This window comes from Pogoniulus pusillus, chromosome 13, assembly GCF_015220805.1.
Source record: "Pogoniulus pusillus isolate bPogPus1 chromosome 13, bPogPus1.pri, whole genome shotgun sequence".
NCBI lineage: Eukaryota > Metazoa > Chordata > Aves > Piciformes > Lybiidae > Pogoniulus > Pogoniulus pusillus.
This window is the reverse complement of record NC_087276.1, coordinates 25,586,500-25,600,755: the sequence shown is the minus strand read 5'-3', so window position 1 is coordinate 25,600,755 and position 14,256 is coordinate 25,586,500. Positions and strand designations below refer to the sequence as shown.

Below are 14,256 nucleotides of genomic sequence, written 5' to 3'. Positions count from 1 at the left end.
AGGGCAGGTGCCACATGGGAAGGTGAGTAGGAGAAACAGGACTTTTGTATTGCTCAGTGCAAGAAGCAGAGGAGGGCACCCAGCTAAATTTACAGGTAGGTGGTACAGGCTATACTTTTCCAGCAAACATAACGTGTTGAGGTCATTGGTCCAGGCAGTATTTAAGATCAGAAATAAAGAAATAAAAAATATTTAGGAAAAAAAATAAACCAAACAAAATTTATGGAAGGAAAATTCAGTAAGGGCTATTAAACACACAGCTGTGTGTATGCAGCCCCTGGCCCAGGAAATAGCTGAAGCACAGATTACTGGAGCTGAGAAGGTGGAAATAGCATTTTGTCCTTGGACTGTTCTCGCATTTTTGTGCCTGAGCATCCAAGACAGGACAGTTTCAAGGGGAGAAGTGATTAGACAGGCATTTATTCAAGCCATATGCCACCAACTTTCAGTATTTTAAGACAAACATATCGACAGTTTTTATTGGAGATTTTTTTGTAGTAGCAGAACTGAACTGGAGTTTAAAAAAATCCGGGTTTGGGTTTTTTTTAGTGTCTCAGTTCGGCACAACTGTTTGACAGATCTCTGAATTATCTCACTGTCACTGAAAAAAAACAACTAGCCACTGTCTCAAATGATGTGTTAAAAACCCAACAAAAAAATCAAGGCCCTGGAGGAATCAGGGAGAAAAGAGGTTAACTTTTAACTCATTCTTCTACCCTAACACTTCCCTTGAGCTGCTTAGCTCCCAAGAGGATCACTCACAATCATTCCAAGTAGATCAGGTCTTCCTGAAGACATGGGAATGTTTCCTAGAGAAAAAGAATTTATCACATTCATCAGCAAATCAGATATGCAATAGATTCCAGCAGAAATAGAGAAGCTTGGAACCTCCTCTTCACAAGGTTTGTTTTGTTGAGAATCTGTAACACAGGCTGGCAAAGGGCAGGTGCTAGTGCTGAACATAGAGGTTTGATCCATTGTCATACAAATCTGGCAACTGCCAGCCTTGAAAAAGAAGGTAATTGAAGGTTGCTGTCTCCCAGGTCTTGGGTAGGAGGTAGAATAAAGCACCGGAGGGAACCGCCAAGTCTGCCCTGTAGCTTTGCTGCAAATAGGAAGACAGATTGTATTTCCCACGGCCCCAACAAGTTCCGTGCACAAAGCCCATTTGCTGACTCTTGGTGCACTTTGAATGTGTGAGGGACAGATTAATTTCACAGTATAAGCAGAGATTAACTGTAAATAAAATTGCAGCTTGCACAGAGTAGCTTTAGACTTCCCCATAATGGAGTTTGTGTATCAAACTGCCAGGTAACCATGCTCTGCTCTGTATCTTTCAGCAGACACTGATGCTGCCTGCATTTGCAATGGGGTTCCTTTAAATGCTTTTTCTTGTTTGCTTATAGAAAGTCCAGAGCTGCAGGCAGTAGTGGTGGTGTCTAGGGAGTGCAGTTAATTGGGCTTTAGTTCTACCTGTTTAGACAAGTAGATGGAAAGGTGCTTTTGGGATTCCCCAGCAGCCCACTGGGATGTAGAGAAGGCTGTAAAAAATAAATAACCAAAATGACAGAGTGAATAATTTGACTCTTTTATCCAGGTTCTTCACAAAGTTGAACCTGGCAAAGAGTCAAGCATCTGTTTCACAGATGGGGAAACTGAGCCTCAGGTTGCATGAATTACTTGCCCAAGGTTACAGAGAAAGTGGCAAAGCCAGAACCAGTGTCCCAGTTTCCTCCCTCCCTTTCCTTCTCTTCCCTAACACTAGATTTATTTGTCTGTGGAGAATGAAAAGTGCTGCACACATGCTGAGAAATAAGCTTATTTTGTTTATTATTGCCAGTCTTTCAGGCCACTCTCTAATCTCTCAACCAGTAAGGTAGGACTGATATTGTTTGGAAGAGGTCTAAACCGAAAGGTCTTTAAAGGGTTTTCTTTTCACCAGAAGTGTTTAGAGAGGAAAAGAAGCAAAACTCCTTCGGGAGTGTGGGGAGCGGAAAGCCTGTGGGGTAGGAAAGGGGGAGAAGAAAGGAAGCTGTTTTAAACCATGTTTATAGCCAAAGAGGTAGCAAAATGATAAAAGAAAATGTGTCCAACTTGGAAGACAAATCTCTCTGGGAGGATCACTGAAGCCCAAATGAATGCTGCTGACAGGCATCAGAGTACTTAGATAAGATCCTATTTTTCAGACTCATAACTTTGAGTAGAGGAAGATATCTGTAACTGAAATGTAGAAAAATAGAGATGGTAATATTCAGTTTGTCAGCTGGGCTGGTGATAGGAAGGTGTATCTCACAGTGATTATAGGATTAGAAGGTTTGCTAATACCTTTAGTAGAATGGGACTTATGGAATGACACCAATGTTAAAGGTTTGAGAGTACTGAAGGCAGAATTTCATTATTTCCTAGGTGCCTATCAAATCTAATGTGTGGAGAAATGGAGCTGCTATTATTTAAACTTGAAATCATTTTCAGGCTTCTCAGCATCAGGAGAACTATTCCATTTTGCATCATCTGTTTCTTCATTACTCAGTGATAATTTGTATTTGCCCAGGAGAATTTTCAAGGGCTGAATAACACTCTCACTGAGAATTCTGAGCGTTGATATCGATGCCAATTCTGTATATGGGCTCTTGTACAAGACACTATGGCTATTCTTTATCAGACAATGCACTCTATGTAGTGGATCTCTTCCTGAGATGATTAGCTTCTAGATTATGAGTACATTTCATTTCATCAGTGGCACAAAAGCATCAGAGGTGATTGTAGTAAATGCTACATGTTTATGGAAGTAGCAGCAGCAATTGAATGTTGCTTTTCAATCGTTCCCTCCGTTGTTTGTGCGTTCTTTCCAGGAGCTAATACAGCTTTTGTCTGTGTAAAGAGAAGTAGTACACTGGAATACTACAATGGTATTTAACTTGGAGCTTTTAAAAGTGGTCATGATGATAATACAGATCATCATGTAGCACTTGCATTCTGAACCTTCAGTCGTTGCCAACACCTCGCTGAGATTCATTGTCTGCAGATGCTCAATTGATCAGTGACATCCCATCCTTGATGCTTCTGTGCTACCCTGCTTTTCTCCACTTGGGCAGATTTCTCTCACTCAGGAATTTAAGTCTACGGTTTCTTACAAAGGAGTGTGAACCTCTGGAGATTTTAAGTGATGTGTTTGAAAATGCCATGTTTGGGGCTGAGATAACTTAAATCAGCCTGATGCCTTTGTTGTGGTCCTGTGATTGTCTGATCGCATACTAAAATATCTGGTTCACTTCAGATCCCTGTTAAGAGCTCTCAGCTTTAGTCAGGGATTTCTGGGATGTAATGATAACACATTGTCTGATACAAGTGGTGGATCAGGAACACAGTCATACTACTGTGTGTGACTGTCCTAGGCCCCTGACATATCTCAAAGAAAAGACAATCCCACACTATTTGTATCTACAGCATTTCCAGCCACTCCATCTCAGCTGACTGGGATATGGCAGCAGTAAAAATGTGTGAAATAATTGCATCAGGGTTTGTAGAACACACACATGAAAGTAAACAGCAATAAATGGGACTCTGTCTTACATCTGGGGTAGGATTCTTGTTTTCCTAATGCCTGTGTTTTTCATATAACAGGCAAAGCTTGAGAATGGATACAAATGATAATAATTTAAAGCTCTCCCATTGTTGGCAACATGTTGTTGGTACATCAGCTCAAAACAAGCTGCCAAATTAGGACTCAAATACAACCATGTGAGCGTTTCATTATGTGCAATTTGCCATTTCCTTCTTATGTTGACATCTTAGAGGAATCCTATTTAGGACGGAACAGTCTTACTTGCTGCATTGCCACAGCACTGCTGTTTAAGGAGCATGATTCTGGCTTTCAACATGAAATTGCTGTAAATCTTATTTTGTAGTAGCATGAAATATGATTGGGTGAAGAAAGTAATTTGATAACATGTTTTCTCAACATCCCCCCTTTCACTGGTTGCTGGTTTTATTCCCACATGTCCTGCAGTGTATTATTACCATTGATAATGTGAGATGCAGCTTCCATTTATCAAAGCAGCTTGTAAAAAATAGAACTAATTTGTGTAGAAGGATGGGAAAAAAGAGATAGGACCAGAACAGTGCTGCATATTTTGATGACCTAAAATATGTTTTGCAAAGACTAATAGAGCTTCTTTTTTTTTTTTTTTTAATTCTCAATTTTGAATAGGTGTTCCCCTTCCCACCCTGGTCTGGTATAAGGACTCTGTTCCCCTCAGCAAGCTGGAAAATCCTCGCTACAAAGTTCTGCTCAGTGGTGGACTAAAGATCCATGCTCTGCGTCCTCAGGATGCTGGAATCTTCCAGTGTTTTGCTAGTAATAAGGCTGGGGAGATACAGACATACACCTACCTGGATGTGACTAGTGAGTAAGCAGTTGTGACGTGAGATCGATGAGCTGTCTTATTTCTGTAGGTGATCCCACATCCATCTGATTCCTCCACCGTGCTGTCCTTGTTCACTTTGACTTAACAGAACCTTGATTCTCATGCAGTTTAAATGCCCCAGCTCTTAGCTGCCCCAAAATGTACTCTGTGGCCCGAGCACAATCTGTAGAAAACTTTCCCATGACATTAGGAACTTAATAATTTACTTCTTCTCTAACATAATTCTGCTCTGATTTTGAGCTACTGCGTCATGGGTGTGCACTGTATCTTTTTATCTGCTTTTTGTCTACAGCTATATTTAGTAAGGGAAAGCAAGTTCAACTCAAATGTCTTTTTTTCTTGGCCAATAAGTCTGATTAAATGGTTTTGTTAATGAAAGTACACTCTTTTGTGTGGGAGAATTACTAATCCTAGTAGGCTCTTTTGAAAGCAATTATTAACAGGCATTTCTCTAACACTGGCTCTTCTTTGGAAAGCTGATTTTTAGCCCAAGGGCAGGTCACATATACTGACCAGGATTTCCACTAGCCTCAGAAAATGGAAGTTCAACATATACCTGGGAAACTGTGGAAGGGGGGAAAAAAAAAGGTAATAAAATGCAGCTAGGGGAAAATAAGAGAGAAAGAAACTTGGAAAATGTCTTGGATGGAACTCAGGTTCTAAACTCTTTTGGCTGACATTTAAATCTCAAAGTTAATGCCTTTCTCAAGTTGCTTTTCATCTTAAAGAACTCTGTTACACAGATGAAAGAAAATAGTTTGTTTCTCTAGATTTCTCAACTTCCCCTTAAACACTCTTTTTGAGCTATATCTCCTCCCCCCCCACCCCCCTTTATTGTTTTTGGGTTTTTTTGTAAGCCATCTTGTACATGTACAAGCACTGATAGATCTTTATTTTCCATCTAGGTAATAAACTGAATTAGACAATTCCTATGAGATGAATAATGAAAGGTTACAGTCACTGCTGAAAGGTTTTCGTGTATTACCGTCGTGTCCTTCTCCGTGATCAGCTCTATAAAAGTGGATGTAAAGTAGTCCATAATAATAGGCAAAGGATCATTTTTGGTAGCAGATGCACTGAGTTTTTAAATTTTTTTGATTCTAGACATTAAACCAGAATTTATACAGCCCCCAGAGGATACCACTGTGACCGAGGGGATGACCGCAGTGCTAACCTGTAAAGTTTCAGGGGCTCCAAAACCTGCCATCACGTGGAAAAAAGGTAGCCTGTTATTAAGGTGTTGTAGAAAAGCCATAATCCACACTTCTTATCCCTTCCTATTACTGAGAATCTGTAGATCCATTTAGTGCATCTCTCTCTATTTCTCTGCTTCTGCCAGTGAAGGGTTTGTGGTGGGGCTGTTGTGAGCCAGTGGGCTAGATAGGCTCTAATAGCCTTTTGGAAGAAACAGAATTGCAGTGCTTAATCCATGCAGGCTACATGATGCTAACTGTGCTGATTTTTTCCCTTCTGCCTTTCAGGAAACCAGATCTTAGCCAGTGGCTCGGTTCAGATTCCTCGGTTCATCCTTCTTGAGTCTGGAGGGCTCCAGATAACACCCGTGTTCCTCCAGGATGCTGGCAATTATACTTGCTGTGCAGTCAACTCTGAAGGAGCTCTGAATGCTTTTGTGATGCTGACAGTGTGGAGTAAGGATAATGCTTTGTTTAAAGTCTTAACTTTAATCAAGTATTAATCACTTTTTGTTGTATGCTCAGGAAATTTTCATAGGTAATTATGCTTTTCTAGTTAATAGAGATACTTGTATGATTTAATGGGAATAATGTATCTTATTTTAGGAAGCCTATCACAAATGCCCCTCTTGTTGGTAAAATTATGCCTACAAACTGTGATATTCTGTGAAATTTAAATAGAGCTCCAACCACAATTACAGTTTTGTTCAGGTTTTGGCTTGGTGAATCTTGCATTGCAAATAAAACCTCTTAAATTGTAGATTTGGCTATTTCTGGTCGGTTTCTGCCTCTAGGAATCTGCAGGCAGTATAGACCAGCCCACGTTGTTACTGAGCCTGTGGCTGCAGTTACAATGGGTATGATTTTCCTTGTGCCTTTGTACTACTTTGTGGCCCTGGGCACTGTTGGAAGCCAAACCAAAGTACAGTAGACTTCAGCTAGTCTCTTGTGCTACAGATTGGCACAGCACAGGGCAAGCCAAGGAATGATTTTGCCCTTCAGCATTTGCTCTTGATCTCTGTTTTTGTTCATTTATTCTGTCAGGGAAGAGAGTCAGACCCAGCAGGTTCACCTGTGTTACTCCTGAGTGAGTTAAATTTCAGTATAACATGGTTTCTCCTACTAAAGGTAGGAAATAATGATCCCTGAGGACTAAACATAATTAAAACCAACAAAGATGATTAGAATACATACAGAAGTGTTGTGGCCCTCTCTCCTTTCCTGTACTTGAAGTACTGATTATGCTGCTGATGTGTGATGCATATTTGGCACTTGTTAATCTCCAATCTGTGCAAGTTAACTCAGCAGCATTTCTCCCCTTGAACTTGGGGCTGAAAACAATGCTGGCAGTAAATGCAATGTCCTTGTGTCATATTGCCATCATATTTGTGTCTTAGTGGCAATATGGAGTCGGTGTACATCTCAGGATGATGTTAATTAAATGATACCTAAGTAAAGGAGGTGAATCCTACTAATTCTTAAAGACATGGATCTTATATGTATTAAAGATAGTTCCTCTTCATTGGTCTGTGTTGGAGGGGGGAAAGAGAAGTGAATATAATAGTGTAGCAAGAGCACCATTGTGAGGCTAGAAGGTACATATAGGCAGATCAGGAACAACACTAGGATGGCCACACTATGCTATTAGTATTAACTTTTGATTTTGCTGATGATTCCTTCTTGTGACTGTTTGCCATGCCTCTGTAGACACTGATAACTCCATAGGGATTTGGGACTGATTAACGTTAGCTGCGTATCTTCTATGCTCACCTCAGTTGTCTTCCTGCTCCAGCTGATGCTACCTGCTGCTGCTGCTGGGTGTTAAGCATATTAGAGATCTTTCACACCAAATCTGGTTGCTGTAGTTACAGCAATTATTGTGTTCTGGGTCTCTAGGAGGTGCTTAAAGAAAAATGGTCTGTAATATTTGAGTAAACAGCATATCTTTCTTACATGGGAAATTCAGAATCCCAGAAGCTCTTCCTCCTTGAATCTCTTTCCTGGACTTGATGAGGTTGTGGGGTGCCATTTAAGTTTTCCTCTTTCAGGGTGTTTCTCTAGCATGCAAATTTTCCTTTTCATGCTTCAAAGAGGGTGACTGTTTCCTGACTCACTGTATGTTTGGGTTCATTCATAACACATCACCTACTTGCTGCCTCAGGACTTCAGAGAGTTGCCATAGATGCTTGCCACAAGCTAAGTGAGAGTTAGTGCAGCTTTAGCACTCTTCCTGCTCAGATCACTGCTGCCTTGGACTCATGCTCTCTGCTGCTTTTGCTTCTCTGCACCCCACAGTGTACCACCTCTTCTTGACACAATGACATTAGAGGGAGAGGAACCTTCACAGCAAAGAGGAACGGCCTGCTTGCTTTGAATGACAAATGCTCAGTTGCCTGCTCTCTGAGTGAAAGCCCAAGTCAAAACGCTGTAATTTCACCTGAACTATGGCTTGTGTTCCTTTCAGATCGCACTTCCATTGTTCAGCCTCCTGAGAATAGCACTGTGATCAAAGGAACCACAGCCACTCTGCGCTGCGAAGCCACTCATGATCCCAGAATTTCAATCAGGTTAGTGGTGCCAGCTCTTATTTGTGTGGTTTATCCAAGCTTAATTTTATAAGCTGCATGAATAGCATTAGGTGAGAAGTTTTGGGACCCCAGGTTTTAGCACCAGACCCCTGATTGCTGCATTATAAGGTTGTACACCGTATCATTAATCATATAAATCCCATCTTCCATTGCAGCCTTATGTATTATTTACAATGAGCTATGTTCCACTTCATGACTTCAATATAGCCTTCCATGATTTTACTGTCAAGGTTAATACACTATCAATAAAACCAACTTGTCAGAAGCTGATACTTAATGAGAGTAAAAGCCAGAGGGATGGAATAGGATTTTAGGCATGTTTACACTGGGGTGCATGAGAGCCCATTTTCTTGGAAACAACTAAATAACTAGGGCCTGTATCCTGCTTCAGACATGTAAAGGAAAGCAAAATATGTCTGAACTATTAAAACTTGCACTAGGGAATTTAGAGGAAGTTCATCATTTGAAAGTACATTTGCCACAGAAGTTGATGCAGTCTGAAAGCAATGCAAAGGCAAGGAATGGATGGAGGGTGTTGGAAGGATGGACTACTGGGAGAACTTCAGAAAGAGAAATTGAGGCATAAAAATTTCACTTAATTGCAAGACTATGAGCTGTGCTCATCTCTCTGACATGTTGGTGAGTGTCTGTTTTGCTAGATGAGCTCTAGAAAACCTTGCCACAGTGGATTTAAGATGTTACTGGCTGTGGCAGTCTGTTGTTAGTACAACCTTTGCAGGGAAGAGACCAATATTTCAGCTGTTAGTTGCAGGCTGTGGTGTTCTGGTTTAAAATGCTAATGAAGGTGGACTTGAGAACTTGGACATTTATGAGTACTTCAACTTTTCCATGTGAAATATGTAACATTGTTTATAAAATATAGAGTGTTCTGATTGCCATTAGATTTCTCATCCTGATCACTGCTCTTAAATTTGTAAAAGGTACTGCTCTTGAAAGTACCCAAGGAGACCTCTCATTTTGAATGTGTGATTGCAGAAGCTGATACCATACAGCACAGTTCAATTAAATCTATTCTGATCTTATGAGTAATTAATAACTGAAACATTGTAATGTTCAGGTACCTTTGGAAGAAGGACAGTGTTGTGATAAACCCATCCAGCAGTTCCAGGATCACAGTGGAGAAAGATGGAACCCTCTTCATCAGCCAGACATGGTCAGGTGACATTGGAGACTACACCTGTGAGGTCATTTCTTTTGGAGGAAACGACTCCAGAATGGCTCGACTAGAAGTGATGTGAGTATTCCATCTCGAATGTGTGCTGTGCTAGATACAGATACCCTTTGGGCATGTTTCTGGCATTTCAAACTAGATGGTCTGGGCAATCTGTAAGATTCATTTTTCATGCTGATTTTCTTAGCAGAAGTTAATCCTGATTCATTCTGAAGTAACTGTCCTTGAAATGTGCTCCTTTTTGCACGATGTTGTGCTGTTTGGGCTTCCAGATAACCAGAGCTCTGGAAGTTACTTTCAAATAACTGCATCTCTCCAGATCGCTCTGTGTACATGCTGGGGAGGTATAGGCTGGATGGTAGGAGGAAGTTCTTTATGGAGAGAGTGATTTGCCATTGGAATGGGCTGCCCAGGGAGGTGGTGAAGTTGCCATCCCTGGAGGTGTTCAAGACTGGATGGGGCACTTACTGCCATGATCGAGTTGATTGGGTAGGGCTGGGTCCTAGGTTGGACTTGGATGATCTTGGAAGTCTCTTCCAACCTGATTGATTCTGTGATTCTATGATTTGGTTGGGTGATGGAGCTCAGAGGGTAATGATTAAGAGATGGTAGCCTGCTTGAAGCCAAGTGGACTACCACAGTGGACTGAAGCAGGGTATGCTTTGCTCAGCATCTTTATCACTGAACTGGAGGGATTGTTGGAGTAGGTTCTGGTTGAGATCGTCGGTGACACAAAATGGATGTGGGGCAGTTGATGCACTCGAAGGCAGGGCCATCATTCAGAGAGAATTAGGCTGAGAAACATGCCAACAGGAACCCTGAGAAACTCCATGTGGACAAATGCAACACCTGCATCTGGGGAGAAATAACTTTTTGTAGTAATGCAGTCTGGGCACTGCTTGGTTGGTAACAACTCTGCTGGAAAGAACTTGGAGATCTTGGTAGACAACAGCTGAACATGTGCTATGTGCCCTGCTCACAAAAAAGGCCAACAGCATTGTGGGCTGTATTAACATGAGTAGATTGATGGACATAATCACCCCCTTCTATTTGACACCTGAAAGTCTACATATGGAATATTGTCTTCATTTTTAAGACCAGACTGAATCTATGTTGTGATTATTTTAATCCTTTTTTTTCTTTACTAACATGCAGCAATTTGAGTGCCTAAAGTGTTTTGCTAACCACTGAATAGGTGATTCTGTGAGCTGGGGATGTTCTTGGCTGCTGTGTTCTGGGTTATCTTTTAAAAGCTCATCTCCTACTGCTGAGTTTCTGGCACTTTAGGTGCAAGTTTAGGTAGGGTGTCCCTGCCCATGGCAGAGGGGTTGGATTTAGATGATCCTTGTGGTCCCTTCCAACCTTGATTCTATGATTCTGATTCTATGATTCTAAAGTGATCTGATCTCACAGCTGACCTTGCTTTGAGCAGGAGGTTGATCTAGAGACCTCCTGAGTCCTTTCCAACCTGAATCCTTCTGTCATCCCATGCTGCAAGGCTTTCATAGGATCATAGAGTAAACCAGGCTAGAAGAGACCTCCAAGATCATTCAGGCCAACCTAGCACCCGGCCCTAGCCAGTCAAAAAGACCATGTCACTAAGTGCCTCATCCAGGCTTTTCTTGAACACCCTCAGGGATGGTGACTCCACCACCTCCCTGGGCAGCCCATTCCAATGCCAATCACTCTCTCTGCCAAAAACTTCCTCCTAACATCCAGCCTTTACTTCCCCCAGCACAACTTGAGACTGTGTCCCCTTGTTCTGTTGCTGGTTGCCTGGCAGAAGAGACCAACCCCACCTGGCTACAATGTCCCTTCAGGTAGTTGTAGCCAGCAATGAGGTCACCCCTGAGCCTCCTCTTCTCCAGGCTGCACACCTCCAGCTCCCTCAGCCTCTCCTCATAGGGTTTGTGTTCCTGTAAAGCCCAGGTGCTGCACTGTGATGCCAAGGTTATAAGAAAATATTTTCCTGCTTTTAATATTCTTTTTCTCTGCTAAACATATATCAGAATAGCTGGTCCCTGGACAGGAGCTGCTTACTCTTGCATTCACTTTATACACAGCTTTACAGGAGGCAAACATTTTTATGTATGTCTTCCTTTTATTCCTAAAGATCTTTAAAAATACAAAAAAGCAGAAAATGTTTAAGGTGCAATTCAGCTGTGAAAAAGGATTATAAAAATGTCATTATGGGGCTCCATATTTCCCTCTTTCTGTCATTCCACTGGGGTGAAGTGCACATCCATTTTATTTTTGTCTCTGAAAAGCAACAACTGTGGTTTTGGTACATGTGTGGAGCACATCAAACGAACAAGAAGGTAATGTTTTATGTAGAGTCTTTAGTTATTTATTTATTTGAGGAGCGCCACATGCTTTAACTAAAATTGCAACTGTTTCTGCTGGTCATGCCTGATCTCTCTGAGAAGATGGCAACTTCCACTGTTGGCAGTGTAATGAGTTCACCTCCGAGATTAGCTATGCAGAGGGCTGTTTGGTACAGCAGTATTCTGACAGTGCCAAGGCTAGATCAGATGCCCATTTTCAGAGAGCGGTCATACATTCTTTCTCTAATTAAGCACTCCTCAGCTCTCCACCCGGAGTGCATTTCACTGCTGGTTGGAATCCAAGAGCAGAAGACAATTCAAAATATATTGCTACTATATAACCATTCTTGCCTTTTTCTCTGAGGCAGCTTTTGAATGGAGGGCAGAAAATTATGGAGTAAAGACTGGAAAGAATGTTGGACTTTGAAGCAAAGCTATAAATATGTGCTAAACATTTCAGAGCCTGACTAGCTCTTAATCCTAAATAGGACAAGGTGCCCTGTGCAAACCAGTACTGCACCATGGATGTGTTCATTTGCAGTTCATAGAATCATAGAATCAACCAGCTTGGAAGAGACCTCCAAGATCACCCAGGCCAACCTAGCACCCAGCCCTATCCAGTCAACTAGACCATAGAATCAACCAGGTTGGAAGAGACCTCCAAGATCATCCAGTCCAACATATCACCCAGCCCTATCCAGTCAACTAGACCATGGCACTAAATGCCTCAGCCAAGCTTTGCTTCAACACCTCCAGGGATGGCAACTCCACCACCTCCCTGGGCAGCCCATTCCAATGCCAATCACTCTCTCTGTGAAGAACTTCCTTCTAACATCCAGCCTTTACTTCCCCCAGCACAACTTGAGACCACTGACCAGTGAAGAACAGTTTCATTCTCCATCAAATATGGGCTAGAAATCAGCTGGGAGAAGCACACCTTGTGTACATTGCTGAAGCTGCCTTTCTTGCATCTCAGCTTGTTCCAGTTACAATCCTAAATAGTGCAAGCTGCCCTAGGTAAACCAGTACAGCACCATGGATGTGTTCACTTGCAGTTCACCACTGACCAGTGCAGAACAGTTTCATTCTCCATAACATATGGGCTAGAAATCAGCTGGGAGAAGCACACCTTGTGTACATTGCTGAGGCTGCCTTTCTTGCATCTCAGCTTGTCCCAGTTACGTTTGCTGGCTCTCCATGTGCTGGGGCTGGCTTTTAATCTAATCATCACTTCCTCTCATGTTCTGTTGCTGATCGCCTACCACCTGTATATCAGCCCCACTCCTTTAAAGGACTTCAGTAAGTGATAAGTCACTCAATCATACATTGAGTTGTGACATTTTATTTCAAAGTAGAGCTGCAGGTAGTGCAATAATGCCAAAACCCATTGCATTCCTTTTGCAGCTTTCATCATTATCGTTTGGCTCAGTAGCACAAATCTGTGAGAAGTAGAGATACATGATACAACAGAAGTGAAATGAAGAAGAAAATATGTGGAAAGGAAATGTCTGAAGTAAAGCTTAAATTAAATTCTAGCTCATATATGAATGACAGATCTATAGCATTCCCTATTCTCCCAGATAATTCTCCAGTGCAGAACATTAACAAACAGGGCATGTACATTTCCATCGATGAGCACTTACACTTCAGTGCCTTGAGTAGCACTAATGTCAGACAAATGTTCAAAGGAGGCCTCTCAACCAATTACAGGCTGGAGCAGTCTACCAACGGATAATATCGTATCCTAGCTAGCTTTATCTGACAACTCCAATTGTCTCACCACCTTTTTTTTCCCCCAGGAACCAGCATGTACCTCCTCTAACTCCAGGCATGTCAAGAGAAATTTCCAAAGGCACAAATAAGTTTGTTACTGATTTCTATTCAAACTGATTCAATTCAAAGCTGCTGACCTTCAGGGTGACCTTCAGTTATTTAATCTCTGAGTGGTCTGGTTTTCTAATCTGTGAAAAGGAGGAGAGAAAACTTTTTCTGCCTTTGTCTTCCCTTGTTGGAAGACAGGCTCGGGGGGAAAAAAAGCACTGTTCCTTGTAGAAGAAACACTGACAGCACAGCATGGTACACATTGGTGGAGCAAGCAGGATGGATCATTTCTCTCAGCATGTCTACCAAGAAATAAAATATTTGAAAAGGAAAGCCAGAAAACTAATGAAGAACTTGCTAAAGTGCAGCCAAAGGTTACCTTGCTCATCAATTTTGTACTGATGGTACTTGGGCACAGAAACTAATTGCTAGTCAAGATACTCTATTCATTCATTTGTCTTCCCTCTAAATGTGTTTATTCTTCATGTACATCACTTGATTTGATTTGCACGAAGTAAAACATTTGCCAGTGATGTTTCTCATCTGCAAGAGATAGATTTTAATTTTATAGTTACTTTTTTTTCCCCCTCCTCTTCTTCTCTTAGTAGAGCTGCTACTAGGAGGAAAAAAAACCCACAACATTTTTAGGTCTTTTTGATGATGACTTCTCTCGTGTTCCTCCAAGCCATAGCATTTGATCCTGAAAATAAT

At 41.6% G+C, this 14,256-nt stretch overlaps 1 protein-coding gene across 7 annotated transcripts in view; it reads left to right on the top strand.

The window, feature by feature from the left end:
- The window catches only part of SDK1 (sidekick cell adhesion molecule 1), a 510,565-nt gene that overhangs the window by 340,229 nt on the left and 156,080 nt on the right, over positions 1–14,256 (top strand). For all 7 annotated transcript variants that reach the window (XM_064153645.1, XM_064153646.1, XM_064153643.1 and 4 more), the window contains 5 exons: positions 4,211–4,405; positions 5,532–5,648; positions 5,909–6,076; positions 8,085–8,187; positions 9,287–9,463. In XM_064153645.1, coding sequence (XP_064009715.1) covers positions 4,211–4,405; positions 5,532–5,648; positions 5,909–6,076; positions 8,085–8,187; positions 9,287–9,463 — 760 coding nt within the window. The remainder of the gene's footprint in view (positions 1–4,210; positions 4,406–5,531; positions 5,649–5,908; positions 6,077–8,084; positions 8,188–9,286; positions 9,464–14,256) is intronic.